Genomic DNA, 18,826 nt, shown 5'->3' with positions numbered 1-18,826 from the left:
GCCAGGCTCACCTTCACACAGGAAAGAGGTCAGCCTGCGAGGGCTAACCGCAGGCGAGGAGGAGGAGGGGGCAGAGGAAGGCCTGGCGAGGTGGGGCAGGACCCCCATCCATGCACCTGCAATCCAGCCTGGAGCTGCGGGGACATGGGGGCTGCAGCCAGCTCCGGGCTGGAATGTGGCCGCAATCCCCTGCCCTCACCCCGCTGGGACGTGGCCCCTCTTCGCAACCTGCTGTCCCTTTGCCACGCTCGGGGGGTGCCGGGGGTGATGCCACGCTCTGCCTCCCGATGGCTGCGGGCAGCCCCCAGCCTGGCGCATCGCTGGGAGCAGGGATGGATCCCACCGAGCTGGGTCCCGGCGGGCGCTGGTACCGAGAGCCGGTGCTGGGAGCGCTGGGAGGAAGGGGTGGCGAGGGGAGGGGAAGCTCCTTGCTCTGCTGCAAGAGCTGCCGAAGAGACAGGGGAAGCGCACGCACACGGACCTCGCCGCGCTCCCCACATCGCCCCGGCACCCCCCCGGCAGCCCACACGGCCGGGGTTCGGGGTGCTGTGGTGTTTCCCCAGCCTGAGGTCTCATCCGGAGCAGCGCGGGAGCAGGGGTCCATGCGAGCCGGAGCAGCAGGGCTGGCGGTAGGTGGGATGTGCAGTACGGGGGTGACTCTCAATCAGTCCCTTTGCTGTGTGCACCCCCGCCATGTGCGGGGCAGCTGTGGGTCTGGGGTGGGATGGGGCACTGGGCCATGGGGATGGAGCCCTACTGAGCCTTGGAGGATGCCATGGGTCCTGCTCTTACTGCTCCCCTCCGGGCAGCAACGGCTGCTGCAGTGAGACTGGGGGGGGTGTGGGGTGTGGGGGGTGTGTGTGAACAGCGAACCCTCAACCTCCCTTGCTGGGGGCAGCAGGTGAGAGGGGGAACATTGCATGGGGCAGGCGCTCACTCTCCCGGCACTAACGGGTGGCAATGGGGAAGCTGTGGGGGGACAGATGGTGCCTTTTGCCTGTGCTGGACCTGAGAGGGGGTCACAGCAACCCAGGGTGCTGGGGGTGATGGGGGGACACCCCTCTGCTCTCCCCAGCCCCCGTGATGCCGATGTTGTGGCAGCCCAGTGGGTGTCCACGGTGGGATGCTGGGGTAGCTATAGGGGCATCAGGCCACGGCCAGAGTGGGTGCTCCCCCCGCTCCCCATTGCTCTGCTTGTCCCTGGTCCTTTGGTGTGTCCCAAGGAGGGACAGGAACTCGCCGCTTCCTGCCCTGCACAATTCCCTCCCCACCCGCTCCTCCCGGGACATTGTATTTGGAGCCCTCCCTCCGCCCCTGCAGCCCCTCGGATCCGGGAATTGCTCTTCTTCCAGCGGAAATCCTGCTTTCCCAGCCAGCGATGGGGCTGGGAGGCCGGGGGGGAGGGAGCTCCTTCTTCCAGGTCAGAGCTGCTTTGGGGCCAGAAACCCCCTTTGAGCCTTGTCCTGCTCATGTGCAGGCAGGGGAAGGGGTGTCCCTGTGGGCATCACTGCTGGAGAGTGGCCAGGAATAGCACTGGAACAGCAGCACGCTGCCCATGGCGCTTCCCATCCATTCCACCCAGCTAGGGTGGGATGCTCCGGTGGGAAGACCACTCTCAGGGGATCCTCATGGTTATCCCCATGCACCATCCTCTTCCTCCTCCTCCTTCTCTCCCATGCTGTGCTCCTGCTGCTTCATCCTCCTGCTGTGTAGGTGTGGATGGGTTCCTCTGTCACCCAAATGCTTTCTGGGGAGCTGTTGGCACCCCTGAGTGCTGGGGTACCCACCTTCACCCTGCCTTGTCTCCATAGCACTGGGGGCGGGATGATTCCATATCCGCCTCCATCACCATTATTCCCCAAAGGGGAATGGAGGCAGGGAATGGGGTGATCCCCATGGGGTGGGTGACACTGAGCTCGGAGCTGGGGATGGGGCTGAACTGTCCCATAACCCACGGAGGCGGGGGGGGGGCATGGAGCAGATGGACAGACGGACAGGCCCCAGCCATGCCCGGTGGGGTGGTGGCAGTGGCAGGGGTGATGAGTTGGCTGGGGCTCAGCTGGCAGCTTGGCTGGGACCGGTGCCGGTGGAGCCGGTTGCCATCTGCTCCCATTCCCAAGCAGCCCCTTCCAAGGCCATTGGGTATGGGTGCAGCTGCATCCCCCTGCTAAGGATGACACGAGGGGACAGTTTTGGTGCCACTCTGCCCTGTTGGGAGGGTCAGGAACCAGTTTTATAGGTACCCATGGAAGGGGATCATGCACGAGCATGGCACAAGCAGCAGCTGAACCCCATGGTGCTGTGGGATGTCAGCCTTGTGCCTGCCTGGAGGATGCTCCTCCTGATGTCAGCAACAGGGCGGGTGATTCCCACCGGAGGGGATGGGGTTTGGGAGCACTGGGCCTGTTTGTCAGCTGAAATAGCCACTTATGGTCAGCAAAACTAGAACCTGAACCAGCCGAGTCGCTGGGGTTGGGCAATGGCTGCGGTGTTGCCACACTGCAGGTGTTGAAAGGAAAGGTGGGAGAGCTGTGAGAGAGGAAAGTGAAACCAAATGGTAGGGGAAATGGCTCATCCAGCCCAAAGGCTCCATCTCCTGTGCTCTGGAGCTGGAGCTGGGGTGTCCTGATGGAGACAGAGCAAAGGGAATGGGGACAGGGACACTGTGAGGGCTCCTTCCCACCCTTAAAGGGATGCATCTCCCCTTGGGGGGCAGTGATGGGGTTGTTGAGGACACAGCAGCAGGAAAACCTGCTTGAGGATGTGGTTTCAGCCTGCACAGGGCTATTGCAGCCCATACAGGGCTGCTTTAGCTCATGCAGGGCTATTGCAGCCCATGCGGGGTGTTGCAGTCTGTGCAGGGGTGTTTCAGCTCATGCAGGCACGCTTTAGCTCATGCAGTGGTGTTGCAGCTTGTGCAGGGCTATTGCAGCCCATACAGGGATGCTTTAGCTCATACAGGGCTACTGCAGCCCATGCAGGGGTGTTGCAGCCCATGGATGGGATGGTTTAGCCAGTGCAGCGGTGTCAGAGCCCACCTCGGGGTGTTTCAGCCCATCGAGGGGTGCTGCAGCCCATTGATTGCTGTTTTAGCCCGTGCCCTCCTCTCTGTCCACAGGAGCCTGTTCCCATCCCCGAGGTGACAATGGAGCAGCTGAAGTGACCTGAGGAGCTGTTGCAGTGAGTGGGGTCACCACAGACAGGAGCACCCATGGGTGCCAGGGGGGACCTCTTCACAGCCTGCTCCCTGCTGCTGGCTGTGCCGGGGCTATTTAACTGGGACATGCTTGCACATGCGTGTGCACACGTGTGTGCTGTGTCAGCGGGGCTTGTCCCTCCGTCCCGCAGGTCGTGCCCAGGATGGGCTGTGTGCACTGCAAAGAGAAGGGCACCCGCAAAGGGCAAGTGGGGGGCGAGCTGGGTGCCCCCCAGCCCCCTGTGTCCCAGTATGACCCCGAGCCCACGCAGCCGGGTGCCATCTTCACCCGCATCCCTGACTTCAACAACTTCCACGGCGCAGCGGTCCCTGCAGCTCCATCCTTGCTGGGGCCGGGGGGCTTCACCTCCAACACGCTGCAGATGCGGAGCGGGGGCATCTCAGGTCAGTGGGGGGGGGGGTCCTGGTGCACCCTCGAGGTGCTGGGGGGTGCGTGGGGGTCACTGTGGTCCCCTCAATGTGCTGCAGGGGGAGGTGTGACGCTCTTCATTGCCCTCTATGACTATGAGGCCAGGACGGAGGATGACCTGACCTTCCAGAAGGGGGAGAAATTCCACATCATCAACAACACGTGAGCCCCCCTGCACCCTCCTGCCACCCCCAGTGTCCCCACGCCATGGGTACCACTGCAGACGCAGACTCAGCTCTATCACTGAGTACCTATGAGAGCCATGTGGGTCACGAGTTGTGGGGTCTCAGCAGAGACAAGGGCCCCACAGTGGGGCAGAGCAGGATCTGAGGGTGCTGTGTGCAGGACAGCCAGGTCCAACCCTGTTCCTTCTGTCACCCCGTTCCTCTTCCCACAGGGAGGGTGACTGGTGGGAGGCCAGGTCGCTGAGCTCGGGTGCCACCGGCTACATCCCCAGCAACTACGTGGCCCCGGTGGACTCGATCCAGGCAGAAGAGTGAGTAGGTGGGGGGGGCAGGGATGGAGGGAGGGCACGGGGTTCCCATGGGGTGCCCATGGGGTGCTGAGCCCGGCCCCATTGCAGGTGGTACTTTGGGAAGATCGGGCGCAAGGATGCGGAGCGGCAGCTCCTGTGTCACGGCAACTGCAGGGGCACTTTCCTCATCCGGGAGAGTGAGACAACCAAAGGTATGGGCACAGGGATGGGGACACTGGGGGGTGCACCCCACATCCCCCCCTGAGCCGTGCCCACACCTAGGTGCCTATTCCCTCTCCATCCGGGACTGGGATGAGGCCAAAGGAGACCACGTGAAGCACTATAAGATCCGGAAACTTGACAACGGGGGCTACTACATCACCACCCGTGCCCAGTTCGACACTGTCCAGCAGCTGGTCCAGCACTATATAGGTAGGGTGGGATGGCATTCCAGGGGGGGGAAAGGCATGGAGGGGTGGTGGCATGGGGTAGGAAAAGCCCAGGAGACCCAGTGGCAAGAGGCAGCTAGAGGGGTTGAACTGGAGAAGGGGTGGCATTAGGGAGCACCCTGAGTGTCCCCTCTCTTCCACGTCCTCGGCACAGGCAGCTCCGAGGTAAATAGCCCCTGGGTCTGGATGGGGGGTTTTGGGGTTCAGATGAGACGGTGCACCCCATTGCACCCCCTACCATCTCCCTCTCCCATTGATGTGTCTGACGTTAAGGGGTGCCTGGGCCGTGTGGGTGATGCCGGGGCTTGGGGTTGGGGGCGAGATGCTGTTGGGTGATGCGTGTCCCCTCACCGGTGCCGCAGAGCGGGCGGCCGGGCTGTGCTGCCGCCTGGCTGTGCCGTGCCCCAGGGGGACCCCCAGGCTGGCCGACCTGTCTGTTAAGACCAAGGACGTGTGGGAGATCCCCCGCGAGTCCCTCCAGCTCCTCAAGAAGCTGGGCAATGGGCAGTTCGGGGAAGTGTGGATGGGTAGGGCCCGGTGGGCAAGCGGGGGCAAGTGGTGGGGATGGGGTGACGAAGGGGCACCCCCGGCCTGGCATCCACCCCAAGGGAAAGCGGCACCAATGTGTCCCATGTCCTGCTCTAGGGTCACAACAAGGATGCCCCATCGTGGGCGAGCAGCCCCCCCATTTCAAATGGGAGCACAGATCCAGGCCGGGGGGACCCCTCTTTGTCATCCTCTTCCCGCAGTGCCCCGTGCTCGCTCCGCTCGGCATGCATGCTGTATTCATCCCATCGCATTCCCCCGCTCCTTCCTCCCTTCCCTGCATCCCTCTGCCCCGCAGAGTGTAACGATGGGTTGTGCCATCTGCTCACCCGTGTGTGCCCCACTCTGAAGCCCCAGACCCTGGGATTAGCTAAGGACGCCTGGGAAATAGTGCGGGAATCCATCAGCCTGGACAAGAAGCTCGGCATGGGATGCTTTGGAGACGTGTGGATGGGTAAGGCTGGCCTGGCCGGCCGGGGTGGGAGGCAGCAGCATCACGGGGTACCAGGCATAGGCTCCCCATGGAGGGACAGGGAATGGGGTAAGGTTGGTATGAGAAGCTCACGGGTGTCTTGTCCCCATGAAATGGAATGAGGAAGGCTCCTTGGCCTGGGGGGGTATGGTGGTGTCAGGACCCTTCCTTGCCCTGCCTTGATTTCCTTGCTCCTCCATGCACGCATCCTTCCCTCCACCCATTTATCCATCCATCCATCCATCCATCCATCCATCCATCCATCCATCCATCCATCCATCCATCCATCCATCCCTCCCAGCCCTGCCAGGGCTGGCTGCCCCCTGTGCTGGTGGTGATGCTGTGATCCCTGGTGCAGGGACATGGAATGGCACCACGAAGGTGGCAGTGAAGACGCTGAAGCCCGGCACCATGTCCCCAGAGGCCTTCCTGGAGGAGGCTCAGATCATGAAGCGCCTGCGGCACGACAAGCTGGTGCAGCTCTATGCCGTGGTGTCGGAGGAGCCCATCTACATCGTCACCGAGTTCATGAGCCAGGGTGAGCAGGGGGCAAGCCTCACCCTGCATGGGCGCTGCTGGGCAGGGAGCAGGTCCTAGGGTGGGAGGTTTGCCCCCTCGGATGGGCACAGATGGTTCTTGGATGCTTTGAACGGCACCCTCTGCTTGCAGGCAGCTTGCTGGACTTCCTGAAGGATGGGGATGGCCGCTACCTGAAGCTGCCCCAACTGGTGGATATGGCTGCCCAGGTACTGGGGATGCTGGAAGGAGGTGGGGGTGCCCCCATGGGGTACGTCCTCACTGTGTCCTCCTCCGCAGATCGCGGCGGGCATGGCTTACATTGAGCGGATGAACTACATCCACCGGGATCTTCGTGCTGCCAACATCCTGGTGGGAGACAACCTGGTGTGCAAGATCGCTGACTTCGGCCTCGCTCGCCTCATTGAGGACAACGAGTACACAGCGCGCCAGGGTGAGCTGCTGTGGTGCCACAGTGCTGCTGCAACCACTGCCCTGTGCTGCGGCCCCACTTGGGGCTGGAGCTGGTCACCACCAGTGATGGGTGTCCCAGGTGATGGGGAAGCAAACTAAAAAGGCTAAAAGGGCTGACAGGAAAGCTGGAGAGGGGCTTTAAGCAAGGGATGGAGGGACAGGGTAAGGGGAATGGCTTTAACCTGCCAGAGGGGAGACTGAGATGAGCTCTTAGGCAGAAGCTCTTCCCTGTGAGGGTGCTGAGGCGCTGGCACAGGGTGCCCAGAGAAGCTGTGGCTGCCCCATCCCTGGCAGTGTTCAAGGCCAGGTTGGACACAGGGGCTTGGAGCAAGCTGCTCTATGTAAGGGGTCCCTGCCCGTGGCAGGGGTTGGAGCTGGAGGAGCTTCAAGGTCCCTTCCAACCCAAACCAGGCTGGAATTCTGTGGGTGTCCCAGGGGATGGGTGCCCCAGATGATGGGTATCCCAGATGCAGGATGCCTTGGGTGCTGGGTGCCCCAGTGCACAGTGTCTCAGTGCAGCATCCTCCCACTGCAGGGTGCCTTGGATGCAGAACGCCCTCAGTACAGGTTGTCCCTGCTGCTGGCTGTCCCCATGTGGGGTACCCCGGGTGCAGAGGGCTGCCCCAGCTCACCTCCCTCCGCTTGCAGGTGCCAAGTTCCCCATCAAATGGACTGCTCCAGAGGCTGCTCTCTTTGGGAAATTCACCATCAAGTCGGATGTCTGGTCCTTTGGCATCCTCCTGACAGAGCTGGTGACCAAAGGCCGGGTGCCCTACCCAGGTACGGCCCCCCGGGGCAGCAGGACCAGCAAGACTTGCCCTGTGCCTCCCTATCCGAGCCACTGGGGGTGCCAATGGGTGTTCCTGTCCCGCAGGGATGAACAACCGGGAGGTGCTGGAGCAGGTGGAGCGCGGGTACCGCATGCAGTGCCCCGGGAGCTGCCCCCCATCCCTGCACGAGGTGATGGTGCAGTGCTGGAAGCGGGAGCCCGAGGAGCGTCCCACCTTCGAGTACCTCCAGTCCTTCCTCGAGGACTACTTCACCGCCACCGAGCCCCAGTACCAGCCTGGTGACAACCAGTGACCCCCCTCCCCCGGGTTTGGGGTGGCCTTGGGGCAGGGGAGGTGCTCCCTTTGGCCGTGACCCCCCAAAACCCACCCACTGGGAGGTACTTGGGGTGCCCCATGGGGGACACGGGGCTTTGCACAAGGATTCTGGCCCCAGAGAGGGGGCAAAGCAGTGCCCCCCACCCCTTGTTGCCTTCACAGCCGGCTCTGAACCAGAGGAGTGCTTTGGGGAGCCTCCCCATGGCCCCCGGACACTCCTGTTATAGCAGCAGAGGCCTTGGGGTTGGGGGCTCCATCTCTTCTTCCCCAGCAGCTGGGGGGGTTCAACCCACCCCAAATCCTGGCTCTGACCTGGAGAAAGTCACCTCAACCCCCTTTATGTCATCTTTAATTTATAGGATTTCATACCCCTCACCCTCAGGGACCCCTGTATTTGGGGGGATCCCCTCGTGTCCATCCCCCCCCCCACCTTAATCTCCTCTCCTTAAAGCCATAAACCTCTGCTTGCACTGGGGGGGGGATGACACACAAACAGGGAGTCTTGGGATCCCAGGGGTTGAGGCTGGGGGCTCAGATCTGCCCCTGGGGCTGTTTCCCATTGCCCTGTGTGGGGGCAGGAGGGTGGGGTACGGGATGGGGTCTGCCCCACAGTGCTCTGGCTGCAGCTTGGCTCCAACCCCTGTGACAAGACATTATCAGGGGCTGATGGGGGGATTTGGGGTGCAATGTGAATGTGATGGGGAGGGGATACCCTGGCTTGGCCCCATGGCCAGCACCCCCCTACACCCATAGGGCAGGGCTATGCCAAGGGGGAAGGATGAGGGAACCGGGGGGGGGGGGGGGAGTCTTCATTGTTGATGGTTTTATAAATGCAGTCTGTAAATAGAGAGAAATAAAACCTTTCTAACAAGTGGGGGGGAGCCTGGGTCCTTCTGACCCCCCTCCTTTGGGGAGACGGGCTGCCCCATGGTAAGACCATGCAGGGTGGGTTTGGGTTAAAGGGTTTCACAGTGGGATGCAAGCAGGCTCTACAGGGAGGGGGGCGTTGATTTGATGTTAATGCTTGGGCTGCATGGACCTGGGATGAAGCAACAGTGTCTGGGGCGGGGCACAGCACCCCTCAGCACCCAAGGGGAGGGGGCTCCTCCAGCCAGAAGCAATGGGGAGCTGGGGAAAGAGTCTTCCCCCCCCCCCCCCCCAAAGGTGCTTGGGTTGGGTGCTTGAAAGGAGCACCCTGTGGGTGCTGGGGGGGTGGGGGCAAAACTCAGCATCCAGGCAGGAGGGCTCTGGCCCCTTCCCCTCCTGGCTGCGCGGTCCCTGCAGCATCCCAGAGGATGCAGAGCCGAGCCCTGGCTGCAGCATCTCCTGGAGAGGAGGCAAAGCAGCTCAGCATCAGCTCCCCCGCTGCAGCCCAGGGATGGATCCAGCACGAGGATGTGGCATCGAGTCCCGCCCTGTTCCTCCCCAGGCCCCCCCTCCCCATGGTGCCAATCCCTGCCCATGCGGTCCCGCTCCGGCTGGCTGCTCTGCCAAGCCTCCATCCATGCGGGATGGAGGAGCAGGGGGGTTCTGGAGCCAGGATGCTCACCCGGTGCCAAGCGCGCGGTGGGCGCAGGTGTGAGACCACTGCAGATGGCCGGCGCTGGCACACGGTCATTGAGGGACATTTGGTCCCTCAATGGGACCAAAAAGGGGCCATCCCCACCCAAAACAGGGCCTGTCCCATTCAGCCCATGCTCTCCAGGGGCTGGTAGAGCCCGTGGAGCTCCTGGGTTGTGGATCAGAGCCACATCCCTGCGGCAGGAATGGCCAAACAACAGTGGAAAGTGGCCAAAAATGGGGCTTTGAGCTTGACCAGGCTTAGGACTGCTGGCCAAGGCCTGCAGGGACTGTGTCTCCAAAGGGGAAACTGAGGCAGAGAGGGGTCTATCTGCAGTCACCCAGCAGCTCAGCACCAGTCTCTGGGAGGGTATGCCTTTTTCCATGGATAAGCAGCTGATCTTTGGGAAGAGCCATGCACCAGCCCCAGCAGCATCCAGGGAGCAGCAGGATTTGGGGATGGAAGGTTCTTGGCTGATGATGGGGTCGCCATGCAGACACACATGGATGGGGAGGAGGCACAGCAGGCATGGTGCTGCTGGTGGCTGCTCCAAAATGATTCCACTGGGGAGAAGTTTGGGATGGTTTTGCCTCTGCTCTGGGGCAACACAGGGCAGGAATTCAGGGATGGATGAGTCCCTTTACATGTACTAAGGCAAAACCCACCTGGTCCAAATGCTCCACCGATCCCAGAGGGGCAGGATCACCCCAAACCCAAGTTGGGGCCTCTGAACCACGCTCTTCCCAAACTCCTGCATCCCACCAAAGCATCACTCACCTTTCACTGTCCCCCTAGCTCTGCTGTCCCTGTGCACCCCAGCTCTCCCCTGCTACACCCCACTGCCCCCAAGCCCTCTGCACCCACCCCAGGGTGCTGGTGGCTTGCAGGCTGCTGGCCACCACCGCTCATCCAAGCCAAGCCGAGCATCCCAGGCAGGTCTGATCGTGGGAAGGGTGCTGAGGAGAGGGTCCTTGCCTCTTTGGGATGGAGGGGATTGAGGCTGGAGCCCGCAGCGTGTGGGAACACGGTGCTGCGAGCAGGGGGCAGCGGTGGCCCCGGCTCGGCAAAGCAGCCACTAGATGGTAGCGTAAGTCCACGCCAGCGCTGCTGACACAGCACTTGGCTGGGAGAGGGGACGGGGTGCCCGGGTGACCCGGGTGGCCCTGGGGACCATCCTCCGTCACCCACCGTTAAGAGACCCCGGCGGGGCTGAGCACCCGCCGCGTTGTGACTCGGGTGGCATTGGGCATGGTTCACCCATCCCAGTGCCCCCTACCATGCCCCCGAACCTCCTGTGCCCATTAAGAACCAGGGGTGAGGGCGGAATCCACTCCCAGACTCATCACCCCCATCAAACCGAACCCCCTTCCCATCCCCATCTCCCCATCTGCCCCCCAACACCAAAACACCCCCCGCAGCCGAGCTTGGCAGGGGACAAACCCAGGCCTGGGGATAAGTGGAGTGGTCCCCAATGCACACAGCTCAGCTTAGGGGTGCTGGGCACCCATGGGAGCCCAGCAGGGCTCAAGGAGGGGTCCCCCTCCACAAGGACCCCACTGCAAAGAGCCTGCCTTTGCTCCTCGTCCCTGCTCCCAGCCCTGCCGAGGGCTCCATGCCAGACAGATATATATATTTTATGATAACTATAGAGATGCGCTTCAAACCTGACAAAGGACTTTGACAGTTTTAAGCATCTCTTTGATTAATACATGACCTTTTAATGCTTTGGATTAAATGAATAAATCTTTTACATTCTAACCCATTCTGCTTGCAGCAGAAAGGGTTTCACATCTCTGTCCCTCTGTCCCTCTGTCCCTCTGTCCCTCTGTCCTGCTCTCCCACAGCTACACTCAGGCTTGCAATACCCATTGGGTGCAGAGCCCTGCAAGGCGAGAAGGGAGGGATCCTCCTTGGGTGTTTTGAACCATCCCTAAAAATAGCAGGAAAATTCAAAGCTGACATTCAGGGCGAGGGGACGAGGGAGCAAAGTTGCTCACTCAGCCACCAGCAATTGCAGTGATCCTGTCTGCGTGTGCAGATTCCTCTGCTGACCGGGCTGCAGCCCAGGCCTCCCCACTGCTCTGCTTCCCGAGTGATGCAGACTGATCCCCATCCTTATCCAGGGTGTGTGGAATCCAACTGGTTCCCAATCCATCCCTGCTAATCCCTACAGGGTGCACAGGATAGGATGGAGCTCACGGCTTTTCAATAGGTCCCCACTGGAAGACACCACCCTGCGTGACCCCAGTTCATCCCAACGTGGTGGTGAAACTGGGGGTGTCTGGATTCACTCCTTTCTGCCTGTTGATCCGGAAACAGGCATCAGACCCTGACCTGCCCCACACAGGCGAAGGGGCTGCTGTAGAACCAGGTGCTGTGTCTCTCCCTGCACCCATGTGTTCTTTCATCGATGACTCACGTGTTATTAGCAGCCAAGCAATATTCCCAATTCCCTGGAGTTAACCCTTCACTCGTCACTCACAAAAACACAATGTCATAACAAACATCACTGGTATTATCTACTTTAATTATATTGGATCTACCCGGCTCTGGGAACATTAACAGCAGCGGAGGCTCGGAGGGAAGGTGGTGGGGAGATGCTCAGGGGAGCCATGGGGTGCTCCAGGTGCTTGGAGAGCAGCTCCCTGCTCTGTCCCAAGGGGGTTCGGTCATTACTTGGCCTCCTGGAAGACCTGGATAGGAGGGGATCCCAAAGGATGTGGAGGAGCAGGGTGTTAGTGAGCAGTGGGGATGCTTCCAGGCACAAGAGCTTAAGAAGAAATTCATTAAAAGTAGGGGAAAATAAACCAGGGGGTGCTCCGTAGGGTGCTGAGATGCAGAGGGTGCTGAAGTGATGATGCGCACCTCGGTTTGTGCCAAAGCGGGGGTGCACAGGCTGTGGTGTCCCCAGATCCCATATCCTTAGGGAGGGGGTGCGCAGTGCCCGGGAGAGGGCAGCAGTGCCCCGCGCATCCCATTGGGATCACGGGGGGGGGGGGGGCATCCCGGGGCGGGGGGGCGGCAAACCACCTCCGGTTACCCCCCCCCTTAAAGTATTCCCCTCCCCAAGCAGCGCGCAACGGTTGCGCGCCCGCTTGCGCCCCTCCCTGCGCGCTTCGCAGCGGCGGGGAGGAGAAAGAAGGCGGAGGGGGGGGAAGAGGAAAAGAAGGAGGGGAAAAAAAAAGGAGGGGGGGGGGGGGGGAAGGGAAAGGAAGGACTACAAGGCCCGGCATGCCCCGGCGGTGCTGCACGGCTCCCCGGGGTGCCGGATGCTGGCCGTGCCGCTGACAGCGGAGCGAAGCGGAGCCGCGGTCCCCGCCGCGCAACGGAGAGGAGCGAGGGGCTGGGCGCGCCGCGCCGCCGGCTGCGCTCCCCCCCTTTTATCCCAGCCCCCACAAAGCCGGGAGCGGCAGAAGGCAAGAGCGAGGGAGGAGGTGGAGGAGGAGGAGGAGGAGGAGGAGGAGGGAAGAGGAGGAGGAGGAGGAGGAAGGGGGGAGGCAGCGGCAAGCCAGGGCTCTGCTGCGCTGTGTCTTTCTTTGCTTTCCGCAGGCGGCGAGCGGCGGAGGCGCAGAGGGGAGGTCGGTTCCCCTCCGCCTCCCGCTCCGCTGCCTTTTGTGTGTGTGAGAGGCGAAGGGGGGGGGGGAAGAGGAGGAAAAAATAAAACCCATGGAAAAAAAAAACCCAGATGAGCGTTAGAGGGGAGAGAAAAGCCGGAAAAATCATAAAATAGAGGGGTGGGGGGGGTGGGGGGGAGAGAGGGAAGGACGAGAGAGGAGAGGAAAGAGCAGGCAGGGGACGGAGGAGGGGGTGGGCTGGCAGGAGCGGAGTTGCCTGGGGAGAATGTGAGCAGGAGGCGCTGGAAATGCTCTCGTTGAAGGTGGCGAGCGGTGCCGAAGGCTCCGGGACCCCCGCGGCCGGCCAAGAGGCAGCCCCGCCGGACGGCAGGAGCCTCCCCAGGCGGGCGGGCTCCGAGGGGCTTGGAGCGCAGCAGCCGGCGGGTGAGTACCGGGGGACCCCCCGCCTTTGTGTGTGGGGCTGGGAGGCGGGAATGGGGTGGGAGGACGCATGGGATACCCCCTTCGGGAAGAGCTGGAGGGGGGGTTGAGGAGGGGGGGAGGGAGGAGGCGGCGTGTCCCTGTGTGGTTCCCCCCCCCTCGCCGTCCCCTCCGCCGAAGTTGCGCGGCGAGTTGGTGCCAAATTGCAGGAGTTTAATGGTACTTGGGGCGGGGAGGGGCGGGCGGGGGGTGGGGGAGCTGCGGTCTCCACGAGTTCAGCCGCCGACCCCCCCCTTTTCCCCCCCCCCCCGGGCTGCGAGCGGTGAGTGACAGCTGTCAGAGCCGGCTCGTCCGCTAGAAGGCAGGGCCGGCGCTGGAGCCTGTCAACAACGGGCTTCCCGGGGGACGGCGAGACCCCCCCGGGGCTCAGCATCCCGCAGCCCCCCCGTTCCCTCGGCAGCCTGGCCCCGGGGAGCAGCGGGCTGGCGAAGGGAGGGGGGCAGCGGGCAGGCCTGGAGGTGGGGCGGGGGTGCTGGGGGTGCTGGGGGCTTCACCCCATCGCCGCCGGTGAAGTTGCGTGGTCGCGGCGCGCGGTTGTCACTTCGGTGCCTGTCATCCCCCTTTGATTTGTTTTTATTGATCAGCTGATATAAATTCCTCCCCCCCAACCCTTTCTCCCCCCCTCCGGCGTGCTTGGGGACCATGGGGGGACCGGTGACTTTGGTTGCTGGCACCCCACAGGGTCACGCTAACACTGGACCCTCTGCCCGCCCTATGGGGACGTGTTTGGTGTCCCCGAGGCAGGGGGACAGGCGAAGACCCCCGCGTGTTTGGGTGCTGGGGGAAGAGAGGACGTGGCCCAGGCTGCGACCGGGTGGCCTCGTGCCTCCAAGCCCTGGGCCCGTGGTTGCCAGAACGGCCACCGAAAGCCACGGGCTGAGCTCATTGTGTTCCGCCTCCAGCCCCGGCGCGTGGTGGAGTCGCTCCAGATTTATCCTGGCGTGACAGAGAGCAGAAGCGAACCCCCGGGGTGACGGGCACTGATCCTGCCCTCGCGCTTGCCAAGGGGGGTGCTTGTGGTCCGAATCGGGGGGCCCCCCACCCCAGGCCTCCCTCCTCTTCCTCACTCCCCCCCCCAGGTGTCCCCTTACACTGGCTTCTCCTGCTGGGCTGTGGAATTTGCAGGGGAGGGTGTTGGTGGGAAGGGGGGGAAAGAGGAGGGAAGGGGGGGGCTGGAGAAGGGATGGCGTGGCGCCAAATTCCGCTCTGCCATGTCTCTGTAACCTGAATAGGCCAGCTCCATCCCCGGTGCGAGTCCCCGGGGGCTCCGCCGCGCTCCGATGCAGGCAGGCAGGAGGTGGCCTTCACCCCCCCCCATTCCCATTCCATACACCCCATCAACCACGGTCCCGTTCCCTCCCTCCCACTGGGCAGAGCCACCACGCGCCCGCCGGGATCGGATCCGGCAGGAGGCGGCTGGGAATGTGGGGAGCACAGGGAGCAGGGAAGGTTGGCACCGTGGCGGCAGGGACGGGGTGGCCAAGGACATGCCAGGAGCAGGATGGCCGGTGCAGGAGAAGCGATGGAAGCCTATGGAAGGTTATGGGAAGCCTTGAGGAGGGGCCGGCACTGCCCTGGCCTCCTTAGAGGAGGCAGCAGAGACCCGGGGCAGGCTATTTCTGCTGAGATCCCGAGGAAAGCTCTGGGAGAATTGTGGGCTGCTATAAATAGTGTGTGTCAGCCGAGTGGAAACAGGGCCTTGAAATGCTCCTGCTATTCTCCCGAGTGCTTGGAACCAGCTCTTGGTAAACAGGGCAGCGCTGGGGAGGGCTGTTTCCTTCTTCCGGGCTCGCTAATGGCAGTGTGGTGGGGGGGAGCGGGAGGGATACGGAGGGGGGGGGGAATGGATTTTCGCCTGGCCATAGGGCAGGGCTCTCCCCACGGGGCCACCCAGTTGGATGCTGGGCTGTGGCCGGGCTGCCCGGATGCGGGATGGCCCCTGCATGCGTCGCAGATGTGCTGTGTCCTGTCACCCCCTCGGTCCCCTCCCCGGCCTTGCTGCCGCTGAACTCCGGGGCTGGGATGTGCCACGCGGGCTGGCTTCAGTCCTTGGGGATGATGGGGTGGTTCTGGGGGTACCAAAGGGACCCCCACTCCTCGCCATGTGTCTGTCCGTCCATCCAGCCTAGGATTGTTGCTGCTCTGCCTCAGGGCACGTGCTGAGCCATGCCTTGGGCTGGTGCATGTGCTGGAGGGCGGGTATTTGATGTGGTGGGACCTTCCTCAGGCACTCGGGACCTCGTCTTTTGGGGGGCTTTGGCCTCACGGTGACGAGTAGCTGGGGTGTTCGTTTGGCTCCCAATGGTCCCACGCCATGGGTGAGCGCTCAGCTTCGTGTGAGGAGCCAGCATCGTGCGTGGCATCACCTCCCCTCGCGCCCACCCCCAAAATTCACCTCCAGAGTTGCGTTATGGTGATCTTTCAGTCAAAATAACACAAGGGAAAGAACAAACTGGGTGCTGCTGAGGCCCCCACCATGAGTTTTTAAGGTGATGTGCATCAGGCTGCGTGGTGAGAGCGATCTGGCGCGCTTGCGGTGGGATTTGGCACAGCAAAGCGAAGCAGGCTGGAGTCCCCAGGGTGCTGCCTGGCTCCATGGGCTGCCTGACCTGCGGGGAGGTTGGGACACGCAGTGCTGCTCCGCATGGGAAAGGGCGAGCACCACTCCGGGTTTGGGGCTTTTTTCCCCCTCTCCATCTTTTTCTTTCCCTTTCTTTCCTTTATTTTCCTGTTTCTTTTCCCTCCCTCTCTGTGGGTTGAGCGTTGGGGCGACAGACAGGGAAAGTCTGAGCAATGGTCTCCGTGCTGGTGCTGTCTTCAATCACCGTGTCCCAGAATCCCTCGCTCTGGGCCTTCTAGGCACAAGGGCTTACAGGGAAAATCGGCAGCTGCAGCTGCGAGTGAAAGCACAAGAGCCCGGCTGGGTCTTTGGCATCGGCAGGAGAGCAGAGAGCCGGGGGAGGCGAGGAGGGGAGCGGGAATGGAGGGGGGGGAACGTGCCCTGTGGTTTCTTTCCAGCCTTTGCCACCGAGGGTTGTGTTTCAGAGCGCGGGAAGAGGAGGGAGAGGAGAGCAGAGCGGGGGGGTGCAGAGTGATGCCTCCGGGGAGCTCATTAAAACCCGTCGGCTCCCCCCTTTTCGGCGGCTGGATACAGGGAAGCGGCGATGGAGGGGAGGAAGGAGGGAGGTGCCGGGAAGGAACATGCCTGCGGAGCGGCTGCCCGGTGGGGACACTCGGGCCCGGGCAGGAACGCTGCCCCGGGGCTCACCTGCCGCAGCACGCCGGCCGCCTGCGCCAGCGAGCCCCGACGGGGCGGGCGCAAGGCACGGACAGGAGCCCCCCGGGACACAGCATGGGATGAGCTTACCCGGGCATGGGGGGACGCGGTGGAGGGGACATGGGGGGCGATGGATGGGGTGCGCACTGGGTTTGGTGTGCACTGGGTTTGGTGTGCCCAGACATGATTTGGTGTGCACAGGGTTTGGTGTGCACAGGGTTTGGTGTGCACTGGATTTGGTGTGCACAGACATGATTTGGTGTGCACAGACATGATTTGGTGTGCACAGGGTTTGGTGTGCACTGGATTTGGTGTGCACAGTCATGATTTGGTGTGCACAGACATGATTTGGTGTGCACAGCGTTGGGTGTGCACAGGGTTTGGTGCGCACTGGGTTTGGTGTGCACTGGATTTGGTGTGCACAGGGTTGGGTGTGCACTGGGTTTGGTGTGCACTGGGTTTGGTGTGCACAGACATGATTTGGTGTGCACAGGGTTTGGTATGCACTGGGTTTGGTGTGCACTGGGTTTGGTGTGCACAGACATGATTTGGTGTGCACAGGGTTTGGTGAGCACTGGGTTTGGTGTGCACAGACATGATTTGGTGTGCACAGACACGATTTGGTGTGCACAGGGTTGGGTGTGCACAGGGTTTGGTATGCACTGGGTTTGGTGTGCACTGGATTTGGTGTGCACTGGGTTTGGTGTGCACAGACATGATTTGGTGTGCACAGGGTTGGGTGTGCACAGGGTTTGGTATGCACTGGGTTTGGTGTGCACTGGATTTGGTGTGCACTGGGTTTGGTGTGCACAGTCATGATTTGGTGTGCACAGACACGATTTGGTGTGCGCAGGGTTTGGTGCGCACTGGGTTTGGTGCGCACTGGGTTTGGTGTGCACAGGGTTTGGTGTGCACTGGGTTTGATGTGCGCAGGGTTTGGTGTGCACTGGGTTTGGTGTGCACTGGTTTTGGTGTGCACAGGGTTGGGTGTGCACAGGGTTTGGTGTGCACTGGGTTTGGTGTGCACTGGGTTTGGTGTGCACAGTGTTTGGTGTGCACTGGATTTGGTGTGCACTGGGTTTGGTGTGCACTGGTTTTGGTGTGCACTGGATTTGGTGTGCACAGGGTTTGGTGTGCACAGACATGATTTGGTGTGCACAGGGTTTGGTATTCAGAGGGTTTGGTGTGCACAGTTTTTGGTGTGCACAGGGTTTTGTGTGTGCAGGGTTTGGTTTGCACTGGGTTTGCTGTGCAAAGGGTTTGGTGTGCACAGGGTTTGGTGTGCACAGACATGATTTGGTGTGCGCAGGGTTTGATTTGCACAGGGTTTGGTGTGCATAAGGTTTGGTGTGTACAGGGTTTGGTGTGCACAGGGTTCGGTGTGCACTGGGTTTGGTGTGCACAGGGTTCTGTGTGCACAGGGTTCGGTGTGCACAGGGTTCGGTGTGCACAGGGTTTGGTGTGCACAGGGTTTGGTGTGCACAGCGTTGTGTGTGCGTAGGGTTTGGTGTGCATGAGCAGGGTTTGTTGTGCTCAGGATTTGGTGTGCACAGGGTTTGTGCTCACAGGATTTGCTGTGCACAGGCTTTGGTGTGCACTGGATTTGATGTGCACAGGGTTTGGTGTGCACTGGATTTGATGTGCACAGGGTTTGGTGTGCACTGGGTTTGGTGTGCACAGGGTTTGGTGTGCACAGGGTTTGGTGTGCACTGGGTTTGGTGTGCACAGGGTTTGGTGTGCACAGGATTTGGTGCGTACAAGGTTCAGTGTGCACAGGTTTTGGTGTGCATGGGCAGGGTTTGGTGTGCACAGGTTTTGGTGTGCATGAGCAGGGTTTGGTGTGCACGGGTTTTGGTGTGCATGAGTCGGTTTTGGTGTTCACAAGCAGGGTTTGGTGTGCACAGGTTTTGGTGCACATGAGCAGGGTTTGTTGTGCACAGGTTTTGGTGTGCATGAGTAGGTTTTGGTGTGCACAAGCAGGGTTTGGTGTGCACAGCATATGGTGTGCACAGGTTTTGGTGTGCACCAGATTTGGTGTGCGTGGCAGCAGGCCATGGTGAAGGGGACAGGGACAGGCAGCCCTGGGTACCTGCTGTGGATACCAAATCCCACTTCTTGCCTTGTGCTGTTGATTCAGGCCTGGCTCTATGCAGGGGGACGGGGGAAGTGGCTCAATGTGGTATTGATCCTCTCGGAGGGAGAGCAGAGCGGTTCTGGCATCCGCCAGCTCCAACCTCTGCCCTTCCCAGCGCTAAACAAGCTCCAGGCG

The 18,826-nt window shown here is 61.7% G+C and overlaps 2 protein-coding genes across 8 annotated transcripts in view; both read left to right on the top strand.

Annotated features, from left to right (window-relative positions):
* Nucleotides 1-540: 540 nt before the first annotated feature.
* Nucleotides 541-7,679, top strand: FGR (FGR proto-oncogene, Src family tyrosine kinase). Of its 3 annotated transcripts, none has more exons than XM_057402479.1 (13): nucleotides 541-629; nucleotides 3,119-3,180; nucleotides 3,349-3,601; nucleotides 3,686-3,788; nucleotides 4,024-4,122; nucleotides 4,210-4,313; nucleotides 4,384-4,533; nucleotides 5,395-5,550; nucleotides 5,927-6,106; nucleotides 6,238-6,314; nucleotides 6,385-6,538; nucleotides 7,207-7,338; nucleotides 7,433-7,679. In XM_057402479.1, exons 3-13 carry the CDS (start codon nucleotides 3,361-3,363, stop codon nucleotides 7,639-7,641), a joined length of 1,605 nt encoding a protein of 534 aa, XP_057258462.1. In that variant the 5' UTR covers nucleotides 541-629; nucleotides 3,119-3,180; nucleotides 3,349-3,360; the 3' UTR covers nucleotides 7,642-7,679. The 3 variants fall into 3 exon arrangements, with proteins under 3 accessions (XP_057258462.1, XP_057258461.1, XP_057258463.1); XM_057402478.1 differs by lacking the exon at nucleotides 5,395-5,550 and adding an exon at nucleotides 4,913-5,077 and having other exon boundaries at nucleotides 542-629; XM_057402480.1 differs by lacking the exon at nucleotides 5,395-5,550 and having other exon boundaries at nucleotides 542-629.
* A 4,748-nt stretch (nucleotides 7,680-12,427) lies between these two features.
* The window catches only part of AHDC1 (AT-hook DNA binding motif containing 1), a 47,802-nt gene continuing 41,403 nt past the window's right edge, over nucleotides 12,428-18,826 (top strand). For 2 of the 5 annotated variants that reach the window (XM_057402471.1, XM_057402470.1), the window contains exons 1-2: nucleotides 12,428-12,641; nucleotides 13,103-13,223. In XM_057402471.1, coding sequence (XP_057258454.1) covers nucleotides 12,495-12,641; nucleotides 13,103-13,223 — 268 coding nt within the window. In that variant the 5' untranslated portion in view covers nucleotides 12,428-12,494. Of the gene's footprint in view, nucleotides 12,642-12,679; nucleotides 12,804-12,979; nucleotides 13,224-18,826 lie in introns of those variants that run through there. The other 3 variants (XM_057402477.1, XM_057402476.1, XM_057402474.1) reach the window with 2 other exon arrangements.

Source organism: Pezoporus wallicus, unplaced genomic scaffold (assembly GCF_028554395.1).
Source record: "Pezoporus wallicus isolate ANWC-B61680 ecotype Strahan unplaced genomic scaffold, APGP_CSIRO_Pwel_v1 contig_13161, whole genome shotgun sequence".
NCBI classification, from domain to species: domain Eukaryota; kingdom Metazoa; phylum Chordata; class Aves; order Psittaciformes; family Psittacidae; genus Pezoporus; species Pezoporus wallicus.
This window is presented reverse-complemented; position numbering and strand designations above follow the sequence as displayed.

What these genes read in the sequence shown, in the direction of transcription:
- FGR (XM_057402478.1), top strand. Translation starts at nt 3,361, where the DNA reads ATGGGCTGTGTGCACTGCAAAGAGAAGGGCACCCGCAAAGGGCAAGTG. An exon ending in GACTCGATCCAGGCAGAAGA is followed by an intron (nt 4,123 to 4,209) that starts GTGAGTAGGTGG and finishes GCCCCATTGCAG; the next exon opens with GTGGTACTTTGGGAAGATCG. An exon ending in GTTCGGGGAAGTGTGGATGG is followed by an intron (nt 5,078 to 5,926) that starts GTAGGGCCCGGT and finishes TCCCTGGTGCAG; the next exon opens with GGACATGGAATGGCACCACG.